This window comes from Montipora foliosa, chromosome 11 (genome assembly GCF_036669935.1).
Source record: "Montipora foliosa isolate CH-2021 chromosome 11, ASM3666993v2, whole genome shotgun sequence".
Lineage (NCBI taxonomy): Eukaryota > Metazoa > Cnidaria > Anthozoa > Scleractinia > Acroporidae > Montipora > Montipora foliosa.
Window position 1 is genome coordinate 26,875,972 of NC_090879.1, and position 18,536 is coordinate 26,894,507.

At 41.3% G+C, this 18,536-nt stretch overlaps 2 protein-coding genes across 3 annotated transcripts in view; one reads left to right on the top strand and one right to left on the bottom strand.

Annotated features, from left to right (window-relative positions):
* Positions 1 to 413: 413 nt before the first annotated feature.
* Positions 414 to 9,122, top strand: LOC137975730 (tyrosine-protein kinase receptor-like). 2 transcript variants are annotated; one of them, XM_068822902.1, is made up of 5 exons: positions 414 to 624; positions 2,209 to 2,340; positions 2,968 to 3,326; positions 5,980 to 6,141; positions 8,243 to 9,122. In XM_068822902.1, exons 3-5 carry the CDS (start codon positions 2,981 to 2,983, stop codon positions 9,037 to 9,039), a joined length of 1,305 nt encoding a protein of 434 aa, XP_068679003.1. In that variant the 5' UTR covers positions 414 to 624; positions 2,209 to 2,340; positions 2,968 to 2,980; the 3' UTR covers positions 9,040 to 9,122. The 2 variants fall into 2 exon arrangements, with proteins under 2 accessions (XP_068679003.1, XP_068679002.1); XM_068822901.1 differs by lacking the exon at positions 414 to 624 and having other exon boundaries at positions 2,083 to 2,340.
* A 1,838-nt stretch (positions 9,123 to 10,960) lies between these two features.
* LOC137975514 (DNA replication ATP-dependent helicase/nuclease DNA2-like) overlaps positions 10,961 to 18,536 on the bottom strand; it is a 26,845-nt gene continuing 19,269 nt past the window's right edge. The window contains exons 14-19 of the mRNA XM_068822624.1: positions 18,059 to 18,310; positions 16,683 to 16,938; positions 15,873 to 16,001; positions 14,084 to 14,277; positions 13,312 to 13,547; positions 10,961 to 12,202 (exon numbers count right to left, since the gene is read on the bottom strand). Of these exons, the coding sequence (XP_068678725.1) occupies positions 11,607 to 12,202; positions 13,312 to 13,547; positions 14,084 to 14,277; positions 15,873 to 16,001; positions 16,683 to 16,938; positions 18,059 to 18,310 (1,663 nt within the window). The 3' untranslated portion in view covers positions 10,961 to 11,606. The remainder of the gene's footprint in view (positions 12,203 to 13,311; positions 13,548 to 14,083; positions 14,278 to 15,872; positions 16,002 to 16,682; positions 16,939 to 18,058; positions 18,311 to 18,536) is intronic.

Below are 18,536 nucleotides of genomic sequence, written 5' to 3' on the forward strand. Positions count from 1 at the left end.
CACAATAAATTCCCCATAAATGTTAAATGTTAATTTCGTTTGATTTAGAGTGTAATTTCGACTTTGAAGAGGTTCTTCAAAGTCGAAATTACACTCCACTGTCCCTGGAGTTAAATTTACTTCTAAAGTGGCTGAAGTTAAGCTCGTGTTCTCATTTTACAGGACAGTTTCAAACAATTCAGGTTTTCAATATAACAACTGTCTGTCTCATGGTTCAGTTTGCTGTATTAAATTTAAAAAATGACTGTCATTGTCAATCATTGAACAATTTTCATCAAACTGTCAAGCATTTGAGCCAAGTCTATTTGTTTTAAGGGGGTGTTGAGGTATGCTCAGTGGACATTATCTGATCAATTTAATAATGAAAAGAGCTAAAAGGGATCCCATTTAAAGAAAACCGAGTTGTAAAAAAGACGCAATTTGATCCAAAACTACATCGCCAGCAAAGTTTCAAATTTTTATTTGAAGAAAAATTTTCATACCAAGTTTAGGAGGTCCTACATTTAAGAGTTTGGTTCAGTTTGTCAGTCAAAGTGCTCGGATTAACGAAAACATTTTTTCCTTGAGAGTTCCCCGATAACGCGGTGTGTGCGGTTTCAGCTGGCCAGAGACCACTCGTGTGTGGTGAGTAGTATTTTACCGAGCCTATCGTAACAAAATTTAATATCCAACTTTCTTTTGGCTTCGTAAAACGGATCGAGGGTGATGCGACTAATTGATTTCCGCATGCACCATCTAGTAAAAAAGTAGACGTAAAAAAGGCGAGCGAATTTTTATATCCGTAAAGAAATTCGACTTTAGGAATCACGTTGTTTAACATTCGAAAGAGAAACGAAAATCAAAGAACAAAATAAAATACCTGCACATGTCAATACAGTTTGATTTGATGATTTGAGGTCGATACGTGACATGGGAACTTAAATAACAACACACCGGTTGATCGCTGAACATGTTTGTTTCACATGGATAAACGTTTCGCTTGTTTTCTTGCACGACAAAATCTTCTTTCCTATAAAATTATCGCAAACTATTAGCATTCTTCGCTGATCCGGTGCTTAACACGGGTGAAAACGTGAATAACGCGAGGTTATTTTCTGTGGCGTCCGATCGGTTTGATCACAACTTTTTGCCTTTCAGGTCGAATTCCATGTGTGTAGTTCATAAAATACTGCCGTCAAACATTTTGTCGATGGTCATCTGGCCACAAAATCAATTGCGTGCTGATTCCCTTCTTCGCAATGTCGACAAGGCCTACATTGCCACCCCTCCCCTAACACACATTTGGTGAACCTCCCAGATTCTGGGAGACACGTGACCAGAGTCAAACAGGGTCTTTTCTCAACGACAATGGAGGCAGAGAAGCAGAGAAGAGAGACCCTGGGAACGAGGTTGGCTTATGCCCTGCTTTATAATTAAAGACGCACCCATTCTTGCAACGGCGATCTTATCTGGGGAGGGGTCAGGGGCTCGTTTCTCGAAAATCCCGAATCTTTTCTGGCCCTTTTCGGGTGTCACAGTTCCCCTCTGTATCTTATGAATGGTATGATTTTAAGCCATCAGACATCACGATCACCTTGTTTTTTTGTGACTTAGAAAACATGTCAAAAGAACAGCTTTTCAAACAAACCTAATGACGGTTAGGCTTTTCGGGAAGTTCGAGAAACGGGCTTTTGCGGTCTTTCCTTGTCAACTCGTCGATTTTCTTAGTTTTCTAAGCACAATAAATTCTCCATAAATGTCAAGCGTTAATTTCGTTTGATTTTCTCTTCAAAGTCTAAATTACACTCCACTGACCCTGGAGTTAAACTTACTTCTAAAGTGGCTGAAATCAAGCTCATGTTCTCATTTTGACAAGACAGTTTCCTACCCTCAGTTTTCCAATATAATTAACGACACAACACCTGTCCGTCTCTTGTTTTAGTTTGCTGTATTAAATTAAAAAAATGACTGTCATGATAACTCATTTAACAATTTTCATAAAACTGTCATGCATTTGAGCCAAGTCTATTTATTTTAAGGGAGTGTGGAGGTATGCTCAGTTGACATTATCTGACGAATTTAATAATGGAAAAAGCTAAAAAGGATGCCAGTTAAAGAAAAGCGACTTGTAAAAAAGATGCAATTTGTTCCACTAAACTAACACCGCCAGCAAAGTTTCAAATTTTTATTTGAAAAAAAAATTTTTCACCCACATTATACCATGTTTAGGAGGTCATACGTTTGAGGGTTTGGTTCAGTTTGTCAGTCAAAGTGTGCGGATTAACGTGAACATATTTCCTTGAGAGTTCCCCGATAACGCGGTGTGTGCGGTTTCAGCTGGCCAGAGACCACTCGTGTGTGGTGAGTAGTATTTTACCGAGCCTATCGTAACAAAATTTAATATCCAACTTTCTTTTGGCTTCGTAAAACGGATCGAGGGTGATGCGACTAATTGATTTCCGCATGCACCATCTAGTAAAAAAGTAGACGTAAAAAAGGCGAGCGAATTTTTATATCCGTAAAGAAATTTTGCCACAAGCACGGAAAGTAAGTCACTTAGTCAAACTTGCAACAGTATTGGCCAACAGTGGCTATCGTGGGACGCGCGGCCGCGGCCAACCTTCATTTGCCCAATGTTGGGCCAAAATCTTCAAAATAAGAGAGTTTACGACAAAAAGTCTGCAAAAAGTCAGACTGAGATTTGCGTGTCTCCAAAAATCAAAGATACAGCTTGCTTGATTTTAACGTATTTTGTGGCTGTTATTTACAGATTTTTTGCAGCTTCTTTAAAAAGAGAGATATGCTGCAACAAGGTAATAATCACAATTTTAAGAACAGCAGTTGTTTTACGTGAACGCAATGCTAAATCTATCTATAAGCCACTAAAGGTTTCAACAATGTCAGCCAATGCTGGCCAACATAGTGGGAATGCTTTGCCAGGGTTGAGTCAGAAGACCCTTTCACACTGCTATTTCCTTCATTTTTCAGCAAAGAGAAGGACATGATTTTGTTATCCATCTATCTGAGGTATTTTGTTACTGTAAGCTTCCTGGTAAGCACTGGCTCTTGTTTGCAAGTGGAGTCCCTTGTGACAGTCAAAGAAGGGTTTCGTGCAAAGGGAACCGTTTTACAAAGTAAGCAGACTTCCAGCCAGTTGGACTGCGCACACTTTTGTTTACGGAAAGAGGGATGCTTGTCCTTTAACTACAAACTATCGTCCAAGACAAAAGGACTCTGCGAACTGCTGAGTGACACCGCGGGGCATTTTGACGTTAGTCAGCTCGTAAATAGAGTTGGATGGATGCATGGGCAAATTGTTCCTTTTGTTCAAAACACGGATAAGGACGGTAAGACGAAGGTGTAACCAGCAGTGGTTATGGGCTTCTAGACTAGTATTGGGGATAAAATAAAAATGATGATTATTAAGGCGGGGGTGCAACACCTGAAAGCCGTTTTCACGCCGCTTAAAATCGGTTTAATGGAAATATCTCTTTCGCGTTTCAAGCAATACAAAAACCCTACGCTCAAAACACGAATCAATGTTTTGGGGTGTTTAGTAAATTCTTTGGTGATTTTCAGATATATTTTGGAGGAGATACTTTCTCTCAAGAGGGTAGTAAAATTTGAAGAAATAAGAAATAGTTAAGATTTGATGTAGTTTAAAAATTAGAATTTGAAGTTAAAATTTGATATATAGACACCCAAAAAGTCCCCTACCAACCTGGTGTACTGTTGGGTTTGGGGCAACTATTCTTTTTAGCCTCTTCATTCCTAAGATCGAGGCGTTCATTCTCCTAAGTAGTGCCATAGATTTATTTGTTGGGTAGTCATGAGAATTCGGTGCGATATCAAGATCACATCTCTTAAGCTGATAATTTTCTTCATTCTCAATATCTGCCTGGCTGACATTTCATTGAAATTGTAAAGAGAATTTACATACTGATCACTCCTTGGAATCAAAGGGTTAACGTGAATTATAATTGTCTTCATTCTCAGTACCTGCCTGGCTGACATTTCATTGAAATTGTGAAGAGAATTTACATACTGATCACTCCTTGGAATCAAAGGGTTAACGTGAATAATAATTGTCTTCATTCTCAATACCTGCCTGGCTAACATTTCATTGAAATTGTGAAGAGAATTTACATACTGATCATTCCTTGGAATCAAAGGGTTAACGTGAATTTGAATGGAATTTTAAGAGGATTAAAGAAGGAATAAAAGAAAGAAAATTATTTTTGGAACACCAACAGTCTCATTTTGGTTATGACATCCAAACAAGAAAAAAAATGGCTTAGTGACGAAAAACAATCGCGTTGTACGATTGGCATGTTTCTTTTGAAATTCGTGTCTCAATGCAAAATGACGTCGCATCAAAGTTAAGTGTGGAAAAAAAGAATTTTAATTATTTTTTCAAATTATTTTTAATTATATCCCTTCATTTTTAACTCGCTGTTAAAACAGCGAGTTTCAAGGGTTTTTTTTTAGGCTTTCCATTGGTTGAGAAAGTGGTGTGAGACTTTCAAGTCAATCATGTCACTAAGCCTTAATAATCACAATTTTGTTAAAGCAAGGAACAAAGAAATTACTCCAAACCACTGAAAACCCCAAAAGGAATGCTTTGCTCTATTCTATGAACAGAAGACGACGGTATGAATTTGAGTTTCAGGTTTAACCGATAGATTATCAAGGTACCTCGATGATCCCTTAGTATTAACGCATTCCTGTTAAGGCTAAAGGATAAACTGAAATAAACAAATAATAATAAACATTTCTTTAATAATTTCTCTCAAGACACACAGCTGAAAATAACCTTTACCTACCAACAACTGGGCCCAGATCTATAGTCCCGTGTCTTCACCATTACACTACGACGACGAACATGCTCAATGCAACACAGCTCTTTTCATTATTTACTTTTGTATAATAAGTAAACTGATATCCATGTATATATAATAACCAAAACTGATCCTAACCTGACCCAAATTTTTCTCTAGGCTTAATATATAGGCTCCAAAAATGTTTCTTCAATTTATGTCAGTGCGTATTCGACCTAGGTAAAATGAGGAACACCAATTTAACCTAGGTAAACCTCCACTTATTTCATTCAAACGCAACAAAAACGTAGGCAACTTTTTAGTTAGAAGCGCACTCAAAACTAACGAGCAACCCAGCACTTTCAAATCTGCGCGCTCACGATGCAAAACTTGTCCTTTCATTCTTAACACTAGCAAGATATTGGGATCTAAGCAATCTGTTAAGATCACTGATCGTTTCACATGTACCCCCGCAAATGACATTTATTGCATAACCTGTAGGTTATGCAATAAATTATACATTGGCGAGACAGGTAGACGACTAGGCGACCGATTCTGCGAACACCTTCGCGATGTTGAGAAGAATGACAAGGATGCATCTAAGCCAGTCGCTCGTCATTTTAATCTCCCTAACCACTCCAAAAAACACATGACTATCTTCGACCTTTCCCTACATCAAGGTACGACGGAAAGCCGCAAGAATCTAGAACAAAAATTCATCTTCCAAATCGGCACCCTTAATCCTTACGGTATTAACGAACGCTTTTCATTTGACTAATGTATTGTTATTTTTTCACGTTGCCATGTTACCACCAATAGCGTAGCTCCTACTCTTCTACTATAAAAACTGCACATAACCCACAATTCCTCGATTCGCTCTGACGAAGGGCTAACGCTCGAAACGTCAGCTTTTAGAATCTCTGTACGGTGGCCAATTTACATTATCAACTCCGTTGATAAAACCAAATTTTTGTATCCTAGATAATTACGAATTCAACCTGAAAACGGATTTTACGGCCAACATACAACTCTAATTTCCCAAGACTGCAAGTTTACAAAAAGTGAAACCATTGGCATGACAGCATCTTGATCTCAATCAAAAATTAATAAATGCAACGCTAAACTAATTGTATCTCTCACCAAGCTAATTTAAAATGACTTTTCGTATTATTATAATCACTAGCTCCAGCTCAATGTAAAACTTGGCGAACGCAAGATGGCGGGTGCTGTGTTTTTCCCTTCATTTATCAAGGAAGCCCGCGAGAATCCTGCGTTTTTGATGGACAGTCGTGGTGCTCTCTGACTGAAAACTACGATTTGGACAAATTAAAAGGCACTTGTGAAGGTAAGATATTCATCGTATCAAAAGCGTTACATATGCATCCTTGTTTTTTCTTCTTTTCTTCACCATCGTTAAAATTGGAGAGGAGCATGACGCATTGGTGACTGTCGAGAAAGAGGTGATTTTGTCAGAAACGCCAACGTCTGCTGTGTGATCAGCTGGCACACCAATGTCATGTGCAGTAAAGCAAGTTATCGATGGCAAACGGTCAACACTCATTGGCATCCCTCAAACTAACATTTCCCTTTTTATTCAACTTACACGACGTACAATCTACTTCAGGGGCCCCCAACGAGAATATAGTTCAAAGCCACTTAAACATAGCACTGTCAAACTTATTTTGGTGTTTTAATGGTAGATATAGGCATATTTTTATCCCCTAAAAAGTTTTCATCTGTTCGGATTTCCTAGCTGAAAGTCTAGTGATCCGAAAATTCTAGCGATCAAAAATTACCTTTTCGAAAGTTTCAGCCAGAAAAAAGGCTCCCGAAAATTCTAGGTGACCTTTACCTTTTTGTAGATGTTCGAAAATCCTAGGACAGGCAGGCAAGCAAGAAATTTTACAACAAATGTTCCGAAAATTCTAGATCTCAAATCGTCTTCCGAACAGATATTTTCCGAAAATTGACATTGGGTGCCCCCGTCTACTTCAGACTTCAAATCTACTTCAAAGAAACAAACATTTCAATGTGCAGAGAACATTGAGATTAGGCGAGCCAAAGAGTTGAACCCGGATCGATGGGTTCTCTATACATATTCCAATAACTACTAGACTAACGAGACAAGCTCCTGGAAAATGAAATCTTTTAGAGTATTGACATAGTAGTACCCAGCAAAACAAGTAAAAGCTAACCGTCTTCAACGTGGTTCTTAGACCTAAATACTGTAGATCAGCGCGGCTTTGCTTAGAAACGCTATTTCTTGTTGAACTAAAGCTCTAATTCTACCTGTTTTCATTCTTTTTACAGCGATAAGCTTCTCATACTGAGATGGGATATTGCGTCGTGTAATTGTAAGGGAATGTCCAATGTCAGTTTGACGGATGGCCATTAGTGTTAACCATGGCAAACCCCATTCTCGTCAGAGCCTTGGGTCGATCCAAGGCTCTGGGAAACTCTTATAGCCAAAAATTGGCTATTTGAACCTTACGGCGCCTGCTCACTCCTCGTGCTAACATGAATGGACCAATTAAAGACGCTTTTGATTGTTCTTCACGAAAACCAATGAGAAGACACTTTGTTTCAGGGTTCCCCAGAGCTCTTCTCTCCCTTAGTCAAAAGAAGAGCAGTCTGGGGTCGAGATTGGGCAAACCCGGGGAATCTCTCATCTTTAATTTAGCTCTTTACTGCGCATGCCTAGCGGTCCCATGATTTTTGAACACGTTCATTTAATGACGTGCAGGTGCTTGCACGTTAATTGTATGCCAGACAATGCAGCGCAATGTAAAAAAAAAAAAGCATTTTAGAGGATTAGCAACAGCCTGAAACTGTCGCCGACGTCTGTAACACCCGAAAACTCTAGGTTTTCGTAATTCGGTATTGATCGCCAACAGAGGCAGAGAGAGGCCTGGGATGCGTCGCAGGGAAAATGAAAGAGACATTTCCAATTTTCCTAAAGTTAAGGTAACACGAGCAACAAAAACGTCCAACTTGTCTCGCAATATACCTGCGAAACTAGTCGGAAAGCGATGTTGCGCGTTTTACATCCAACGCACAACCTGTCTCGCAAAAACAAAAATGTGTTGCAAGTTGCTGTGGCGTGTTGCAGAAAGTAGAGGTCCGTTCTACTTGCTGTAACACGCTGCAGCAACTTGCAATACATTCTTTTGTTGCAAGACAGGTTGTTCGCGGGATGTAAAACGCGCAATATTGCTTTTCGAGTAGTTTTGCAGCAATGTTGCGAGACAAGTTGGAAGTTTTTGTTGCTCGTATTATCGTAGCTTAAGATGTCGGCGACCAATCCAGACGACCGTTCACTGTTAACATTTTTCATAACTCTGCAAAATCGGGGACGGTCGTGAAATCCGCAATCATGTGGGATTTTCCCGACATACGACCATTCTCTTTCTGGTAATTGGTGATTGCATACTCCTTGTCTCCGCTAGATTTTAACTTCACTTTCACAACTCTTGGTGCCAAGGGCCGAGGGGGACCTACAAGCGCAACAGGGTACCAAGGGACCACATTACAGGACAAGGTCAAACTGGAAAGAGGTATCCAGATGTGGCAAGTGCCTCGAAACGGAACATACGTCATAGAGGCCTGGGGAGCATCGGGAGCAGACAGCGATAAAAACGTGGGAGGGATGGGAGCTTACGTAAAGGGAACTTTCAATCTTACACGCGGGATATTACTACAGATACTGGTTGGCCAAACAGGGAAGAAGGGGACTACAGGCATCAACTTAGTTGGAGGAGGTGGAGGGGGTACATTTGTTGTCGATTCGAATGGCATTGCGTTGATTATTGCTGGGGGAGGGGGAGGGGGAGGGGGAGGGGGTGGTGTGGCAGAGGAAGGGGACCCAGGCCAAAAAACGGAGGATGGATCGCAACACGGCGGTCAAAATGGAACCGGGGGAAAGATTATGGAGGAAGGTAACCCATCCCCTTCATTTGAAGGTGGAGCCGGAGGAGGTTTATTCGGAGACGGAAAATCAGGTGGAAAAGCAGAAGGAGGAAAGAGTTTTCGAAACGGAGGAGAAGGTGGTGAATCTCCATCTGGAAGCAATGGTGGATTCGGAGGAGGTGGTGCAGGAATGAAGTATCCTGGAGGGAGCGTTTTTATGAACATACACAAAACCATCGCTGGAGGGGGAGGTTCGTTGAACCGAGGAGCTAACCAAGTCAAAGAGGCCGGAGCGAATGAAGGCCACGGAAGAGTGACTATTACTCTTGTTCTTTGAGCCTACAGTACATCACTAGCAAAAGGAAGTCTGTTTTTAGAACAAGCTAGTTTCTTTGAGCTCTTAAGATCAAATGAAATCGCAAAATAAATGTCTTATTAACTGGACTTGTAAAATACAAACTGTGGCTGAGTGTTGTAAAAAAAAAACCGCAGATTAGATAACCCTCATCCAACAGCAGGGAATCTGGAGTTTCAGAGGAAACACATAAGCCCAACCCGGCAAAATGACCTGCTCCCAACCGAACTGATGGCTTCATAGCTAAGTTGGAAGAGCATTGCACAGGCATCGCAGAGGTCGTGGGTTCGACTCCTTTGAAGCCACCTGAATTTTTCAAGTGTCTATTAGGGGCAATTGCTTAAATTGTCCAGATAAGTGTGAGGATGACCTCTCCCGTTCGGCTATAAGTCGCAATTCAAATAGAGCGGTTTTCAATTGACTGTCGAAAGCAATTAGTGAATTACTTTGGTTTATGATTACTTCACTCAGTGATTGGTTCAAAGTTTTCGCGCTATTTTTTCAACCAATCAGAAGTGAAACCAAAAGCAATCGTGGCTTGCGCGTGCACATTTTCCCGCGCTTTGTGTCGGTTACGTGTAATTACTTCGAGTTTTGATTGGTTTACGGGATTGTCTCCGACCTTTTTGATTGGCCAAAGTAATTACTTTGGTTTTGGCTTTACGACACTCATTTGAAAACCGCTCTATATGAAATGAATCATACATTGAGCTGCGGATATAACATCAAGTGAAGCTATACACCTTATTCCAAAATGGCCGCCATTTAGGTATTCTTTTGTTTCTATTGAAATTAGACCTTGATGCCTCGTTCAAGGCAAAATATTCTTTTGAATTTTCAGCTCAAGAACGAGGCACCAAGGGCTAATTTGAATAAAAACAAAAGAATATTTAAATGACGGCCCTTTTGGAATAAGGTCTATGATCCTCGCAGTTATGAAAATGACAAGCTCCAAACATCAGTGGCTTCATAGCTCAGTTGGTTAGAGCGGGGCACCAGCATCGCGAGGTCACGGGTTTAAACCCCGTTGAAGTTTTGAATTTTTCAGGCTTCTCTGTGCAATTGCTGAAATTGCGTTCATAACTGTGATGATAGCTTTACTTGACGTTTCTTTCAATCTGAAATTATGTGATGACGTGAAATCAACCTTTATCATTTCAGAAGAATGCTGAGGCTTTAGTACAATGGAATTGACGATGAGATCCTTTCCAAATGCATTATTTACTCTAAAAGACGACTAAGGAGTTCCACCGAGAAGCACGTAAATTTCACGACAAGTAATAGACCTTTTTACGGATACGACGGCACCTTGAATCCTATTGTGTCAAATAGCTATTGTGGGATTCTCTCAGGGGGCAAATTAGTATGCATTTGCCCCCTGAGAATCCCATAATAGCCATTTGAAACAATGAAATTCAAAATGGTCGCCGTATCCGCAAAAAGGTCTATTTTTGCAAATCTTCAGTCGATTGTCTCCTTGCACTGTTATGGCGCACCCACCTCGTGGGGTAGGGGGGGGGGGGGGATATCCGATATAAAAAGGACAGAGGTGCTCTCGTACCTTTTAGGGGTTAAAAAAGCGGTCTTGGTACCACCTTTGGTACCAGCCCCGTCATTTTTATATGGGATTCCTCCGGCGGTGGGGGTGTGTGCGCCCCTTCCCCGGGGAAGGGAAGAGGGTGCGCTTTCTTCCTCGGGGAGGAGCGCACCTCAGGTGTATTTCCTGGACGTCTCAGATATCACACGAACACGTCTAATCCAACCTATTCTCTATTACCGCAAATTACTCATTTGCTCTGAATTATCTACCATCGTCAATTCAGAGCACTGTCTTTTTAAAGACAGCTCAAATGTCTGGACACAGGACTCGACCCTGAGAATGTCCTTCACGTAACCACTTGGTCACCACACCACAATTATGTAATTATGCTAAACTCTGATGTAAACGTTTAGAATCCCTAGCTAGGAAACAATGTTGAAGAGTACAAAAGATCGCTTACCAAACGTAGCAACAAAGGTATACATTTTAAATTTAAGGTTGGACCTAACCACCATCCAGCAGTGATATGCCATACGAGACGCATTTTTACAACAAATATTATATATATATATATATCGGTGCCTACTGTAGCTCTTCAGAGCTGAAGCGTAAAGAAGCCATTCCTATAAAGCAGAAGCTCTGGGTTCAAGTCCAGTCCAAGGATATATCTTTTTTTCCTTGTTTGCTCAGCTATCACACGTCCTGGGACACTATAGTCTAAATTAGTAAATAATAGATATTCACAGAAACTTAATGATTTTTGATAATCGATAATTTAGGAGAGGAGGAGGTCCTGTTGGCACATCACGACCATAACGTTAACTAAGATCGGAGAGGAATGATGACGACATGTATTCACATCGAACATGACAATGAGATTGAGAAATCGCATCAAAGCATCCATCCTCATATGTAATTACATCACAGACAATGTTATCACGACCAGAGAAAAAGTAGATTCGAAAGGCCAAAAAGATTAAATAACTTCACGCACAGCGTTAAGACTAATTTAAACTCGATATCTTCCAGTCTCCACGATTTTAACTGGAGTAACCTGGGACGACTTTCCAACAAAGTCGTACAGTTTGTGAGCATCACGAGGTAGAACTTGAATCCAGTCCTTTTGCTCCAGCAGGTCAGAAAGCTCCTGAAGCAGCAAGCTTCCTTTAAGCGTGCTCAATGAACCAATCATGATCAATTTCCGCTTGGCACGTGTCACTGCCACATTGACACGACGCCAGTCCCTCAGCAGATCTCCCACATTGCAATGCTCGTTACTGCGAACTAACGACACAATAATACAAGACTTGTCGCGCCCTTGATATTTATCCACTGTGTTTATCTCAATTTCACGGTGTTCGATGTTGGCATCCCTATTGAAGACTTGTGATATAAGCTTCAGCTGGTGCCTATAAGGAGAGATAATTCCCAATGAAGAGGGATCTAGTCCACCTCTCAAGAGACCACAGGCCAACTGATAAACTAACGAAGCCTCAACTTCATTGGATACCAAGTGTTCGGACCGAGTCTCCGGTGCAGGAATTTCGTCCGTTTCTAAAAACACTACCGGGCGACTAGGAACGACTGCGTCCAAAAGCCAGGTGTCTGAAAGAAAAAACAGACGATTTCAAGGCACTTATAAAAAAGCTCGAAATAAGGCCTAAAACTTGTTAACAACCCACATTTCCACCTAACATGGAGTGTGATATCAGACAATGATCATTAGATTCGTGAGACGAAAATGATATCTTTAACAAATCGAACGTGGTTCAGCGTTGTCTGTCCTCTCATCGACAATGATGTTCGTCATCACAGTGGTCACAATGTTGTGGACTCACGAAGTGCAGTCGAATGAGTCCACAACAAACTTTGACTACTGTGATGACGAATATTGGTGTCGATAAGAGGACAGATAACGCTGATCCAGGTTCGATTTGTTTTTTACCACAATATTCAACGTCAAAGAAACCAAGATCATGACACAAAGAAAAGCAAACGTTAACTTGACTATAACTTTTTCGCAATCCGATTGGTTCATTTCCCAAAATGAGCGTTCCTGATTGGCTATTACAATTGCGTGACAAGTTGACGTGAGCATAACGCGAGCAGCATTGTCCAGACAACGGCAGATTAGCCAATCAGATTGCGAGATTACAAACAATTGTGGTAAAAAATAAATTCCCTCTTGCTCCCTGTGTCTTGTCTAAAAAACTCGGAGGGGAATTTTTATTTATTTATTTTCTTTACAATCACCAAAATACACGTTAAAGATTTACAGATCAAAACACTTGACTTGATTAACATCACCAAAATATCTCACTAGAGAAACCTATGCCATTTTTTTTTACAAAAAAGCAGTGTGGATATTTGTTATGACAGAAACGTATTTTTCCACTTTTAATTTTTTATAAACAGAATTGATAAAGTCTGCAAATTGTAATTTTATATGTTCCTCAAACGCATTACTATACAGAAAGTACTTCCCGATAAGGATTAAGTGGTTGAGGATTGAAGAGGATGACCAATCATTCAGCACACCATATACAATTTCTTGTTTGGAGGGGAATTTCTCAGACCTCGGCTTTGAGAATTCCGCTCAAGCAATTCAACTGTGCAATTCTAATCTTACCATCATCGGAGGCATGTAGTTGTCAGCCCTAATATTAAGCATAAAAAGACGCCAAAAGATCGAGCAGAGAAAAAAACACTCCCACCTGTAGGATTTTTGGTGTTTTCTTTGACGAAACTGACCAGTTCGTCCCAGTTAGGTAGTTGAAGGAGAGCACGTGCAACGTCCTGGGTCCCGCATTTAAGCCTGTTCTCGTATATCAGCGTGTTGGAGAGCTCCATAATGTCCTGGTTCATTCGATACTGATGTTCAAGACTGACAACGGCATGAGGATGCTGCTCAGAGAGACGCTTGAATAAACTTACGTCCATCCCGCCCTCCCTGTTGACAGGGCAAACTCATCAGCATTGTTGGGTTTCAGTGAACGAAAATACCGTCCATGCAATCGAAGGGCCCGCAAGCGTGCACTCACGGAAGCAAAAACGGTGTTTGTTACTGGAAATGGCCGTTTAGGGTATTACCCTTGCATGGGGTCCCTGGTTGTTGAAGGTCCTCGGAGTTGTTCACAACACACCACAGAGGGGCGCTATTGCTACGTCAGGATAAATACCAACTGACAGATACCGTTACATGGTTTACATCGAACCTAACTCGGGTGAGCGTTAACCCTGCTTTGAACTCTACGGACCTCCAGCGTACATTTCTCGGAAGCCCCGAGAAGTTTCGTGCTTATCTCGGGTGTCAAAAATCCCTTTGTATCTTGAAAAGGAAATTCACGAAATTGTTTTAGCATCCAGTCCAGTCGTGGCTAGGAACTTCCCATGATTTCAAAATATATCAGGGAGCAAAAACTTTAACGACGGCTAACAGAACGTCCGCGCGGCTAAAAATATAACAGGATTGCGATCAAACCATACCTGGCCTCAACACTCTGAACAAGGGGAGGTAACTGATAATGGTCTCCCACCAAAATAAACACTCGAGCTCTTCTCAGAGGTCCAATGCACACGGGCTGTGTTATCTGAGACGCCTCGTCCACAATGCAGTAATCAAACATGCGTTGCGAAAAAAGGGCGTGGTTCACTCCCAAACAAGTGGTCGCCACAACAGACTGTGGAACGAAAGATACGAGAGAGAAGAAAATGGTCAAGCCCCGTTACCAAGGTTCGCAAAATTTTCACGGTATATTTAATGACACTGGCACAATTTTTTGTTGCTGGTTCACGCGCCCGGTGTCCCTGTGAACTTCAAGTTACCTGTTTCTAAGAAAACTACTCAGTGTTTTCCGCTTCTTTTCAAAGTTTCACCGTTCGGATCCGTTTACAGATTTTTTAACCCCCCACCCCTACCTTCTCTTTGGCGAGGCGTTCTTTTCACGTCCATCGCCACTTTGCGACTATCTGTTCTGGCAAGATCTTCCCCTCCGTAACTCCAAGGGAGAATCGGTTGAACAAGGCTTGACAAGCGTGAGACAGAAAGAATGCCTTACTATCTTTAATTGTCGTAAAAGTTGAAGACTATCTTCTACTTTTTCGATGAACTTTTCGGTCATTTCTTAATACACTTCAAATAGGGGCTCATAATTTGGCTCGTTCTCACATTATGGTCAAGGCCACCAGTCAGCGAGGAGTAGACGAATTCAATTCCTTTCAGTTTTTCCTTTCTGGGCTCTTGACATCATAAAAAGAGTTCAAAGAAAAAATCGTGCTGCACGTGCGACGAGGACAAAAAAAAAAGTACCACACGTGAGGCACGATTGTTTTCCTCGCAACGCCCGTTTTTGTGACGTCGTAAGCCCCATAACAAAAAAAAAAACCTTAGCTTAGGGCGATTTCCTTTTGTCAGAACTGGCCTGCCAGACCTGTCAGACGTTGTGGAGTTAGTCCTTCCAAATGCCCGGTCTGGGTCGGTCAGTTCTGTCAAATGGAAAGCATCCTTTGCCTTCTCGAAAAAAGTAACTTTGTCCACTGCTGTGCTGCCGGTATCCACGAGACTACTACCATTGCTAATTTGTTTTCACAAAATTTTGAAAATGTACTTTACTGATCGAACTAAAGTAAATGAGTTTTCCTTCCACATTCTCTCGACAGACCAAAACACAATTTATCAGAATGTCTCAAACTCTTTAATAACTCATGAGGCAAAAACAAAAGATATCACTACCGTGAAGGAAGTTTTGGATATGTGGTCTTAATTGCCATAAAATTTCGCCAACTTTGATCCAAAATATCTCTTAAAATACTGATTCCTTTTAGAAGTAATATCAAACACTCGAAAGAGTGTTTCATCGGATATCCAAACACCTCCAAATCGGTTAAAAAAACTCGGCCTTCGGCCTTACTTTTCAAATTGCTCCTCGGTGTTTGGATATCCAATGAAACACTCCCTCTCGTGTTTCACATATTACTTGAAAAGTCTGATTTTTCATGACAATTTATTTCCCACATTCAAACTAAACGGTTTTACAGATTTATTTGAGCCAATCCTTCTTCATTTCCCAATTTTTCTATTCGTTTTCCTTTAGGTGCAATTGCGAAGAGGTGAGCGTCACCCTTACGTTGGGGGAGGGGGAAGGGGTGCTTTTTTTCATGCAGCAAAATTCAGATGTCGGCTCTTACTAAGTGCGTTTATCTCCTGTTCCACTAAACTTATCAAAGCGCAAACGTGTAGCTCACTTTAGTTCATTTTCTCATAATGATCGTTTACCTTAGACTCGTACAGCTGTTTCAGTGCTTTCACAGTCTTGATATCAGCAGCCGCCCTCTGAGATGTATGTGACTGTAATTCAGGAAGCACTTTATGAACTTGTCCGAGGCGGAGAAAATCAACATTCGCCTACGAACGAGATATACGATAAAACATTACAACTACCGTACGTTTGAGCGTTTCCTATTTGAGTATCACAAGCACAGGCATTTTTCCTTTGCTAATGACGTAAAAGCTAAAGCTGGGCATGTTCACATAAGCGACTTTGCGTTCAGATTTTCACTGCGCTTTCACCAATCATTTCACCCACTAGCGGCGACTTAAGAGGGCCACCGCCTAGTAAAGAACTCTTTCTTGCAGGCAAACCGCCACAAATATGAACCTACCGGCACTTGAAATTATGAACCAAAAGAACAGAGAAGGGGAGGGGGAAGAGGAACGGAGGGGGGGGGGGGGAGGGGAGGAAGAGAGGTTGTGGCGCTGGATTTGTATGCAGACACTTCGGGCTTAAATTTCTCTCCGAAAACCGACCTCTGGCGGGTCGACGCGACTTAGCTTCTCGTTGGGTTTTTTTTCCACGAATGATACGGACCTAAAAGCTTTCAAGACCACCGAAAATACAGCGATGGAGTAATTAATATATAAGTAAAAAATCGTGTGAACTTGCTGGTGACTTTCGCGATTCATGGTCACCCGTGATGTTTAAAAAGTTCGCAAATTAGAACTTTCCAAACATCACTTATGCCCATAAATCCCGAATTGCACTCGCTTTCATACGATGTACTATACTTGTTGCCTCAACAAACAAACCTCCTTAAGCTTGAGTAGAATGTTATCCACAGCAGTGTGGGTATAACTAGTGAGCAGAACAGACTTTCCACTGGCCGCTAGTACCCGGACCAGGCAGGAGATGGTGGTGGTTTTACCAGTGCCTGGCATACCAAGGATCAAGGCATAGTGGTGCGCACACAGTGCTTTGGAAACTGCCTTCCGCTGGTCAGAGTTCAGTTCGTTTAGAATGGCTTCTGTGCAAGGATCAGGGATTGTTTGGCTTCTGTTTTGAGACCTGGAGATCAACAATAAATAACTTCAGTGGTCAGGTACAGAGAGTGCAATTTACAACGTATCTCAGGAGACAATTTCTAAAGTAATAATGTACATTAAAAATTACTCGATTCTGATTGGCAAAGAGCACTGCAGTTCAAGTGTAACACCAGTGCAAATTACGCATCTAAATTCTGGATTATGATTGGCTAATAAACAATAGAGTTTGGTAAGAACCAATCAAATCTTTTGTTTTGAAATCAAACGTTAGCCCTGGATGGCGCAATTTATGGAGCAACTTTTCCGTGATTGCGTGATACGCGTGCGCATCTTCTGCTTAACCATCTCGACTTTTTTCATGTGTATTATTAATAAGTAATCACATGATTTCGAGTGCAATTTGGAATAAAAATTTACTCTTGTTTATTTATTCCAAATTGCAATCGAAATTCATGTGATTACCTATACAAATTGTGGTGCTGTGTCGATGGGGAAGTTAAACACAGACCGAATTGCTTCAACGACGGGCTAACGCTAAAACCGCCAGCTTTCAAATTTCTCTACGGTGGTCAACTTACCATATCAACCTTGTTGACAAACCCATTCCTGGATCTCAGCCGGGACAGTTGCAGGTTTTGTGACGATAACTGCGTGATCGTTAAGGCACGGTCTGGCGACAAGCGCTTATAAACCAACGCCAACGGAAGCGCATAAACCCTCTCTATCAAACGCCTCTTATCTAAAAGACGCCCCGGCTGAATCGGCACTGTGTGATCAACGCACCCGTTCACCGAGTCCCTCGCTATATTAACCACCTTGTTTGCCTCCACCCAGTTGGTATTCTTAAAAACGTTTCTTTTGTATTATCATTGGTGCTGAGAAGCCCCTGTGGGGAGTGGCCGATTAAGTGTGTAGGTATGTACGTAAGTGAGTGAGTGAGTGAGTGAGTGAGTGAGTGAGTGAGTGAGTGAGTGAGTGAGTGAGTGAGTGAGTGAGTGAGTGAGTGAGTGAGTGAGTGAGTGAGTGAGTGAGTGAGTGAGTGAGTGAGTGAGTGAGTGAGTGAGTGAGTGAGTGAGTGAGTGAGTATGTATGTATGTATGTATGTATGTGCGTATTTCAACGACTACAAATCATGAACTTACGAAGACTGTGGGGTAAAATACTCAGTGATTTCCGATGTTTGGCTCGACATGCCTTCTGTATCGTTTTTTCTTTTCCTCGAAAACACAGGTGGCTCCAAGTCAATTATTTGCCGTCGCAGTTGAGCGTCTCTGTCAGAATCTCCCTTGAACAGTTTGGCCACATTGGACCACAGTGTAGTCAGTGTACTGTACTCTTCATCCTTATCCAAGCGGTAGAGACTTGAACTCGTGTCTTCAGGTTGTGCATCGTACCTCGAGTGAAAAAAAGTATTACTGGAAGCCGACTACACAATCGCACGCATTCTACGTTTTAGTGAAACGTTTGTTAGCAAATTGTGATCATCTTAATATTTAAATCTTACTCTCTCCGTTCGTACAGTGTTTGTTTTCCTAACACCTCCATTTCAATCGGTACAATTAGTTGCAATGAAATAATTTACTCTTTTCAAGCGTCGTTCATAAGTTTACCTCTTTTTGT

Coding starts and splice junctions, on each gene's coding strand:
- LOC137975730 (XM_068822902.1), top strand. CDS start 2,981: ATGATTTTGTTATCCATCTATCTGAGGTATTTTGTTACTGTAAGCTTC. Junction 3,327..5,979: donor TCAAAACACGGATAAGGACG/GTAAGACGAAGG, acceptor TATAATCACTAG/CTCCAGCTCAATGTAAAACT. Junction 6,142..8,242: donor ATTAAAAGGCACTTGTGAAG/GTAAGATATTCA, acceptor TGTCTCCGCTAG/ATTTTAACTTCACTTTCACA.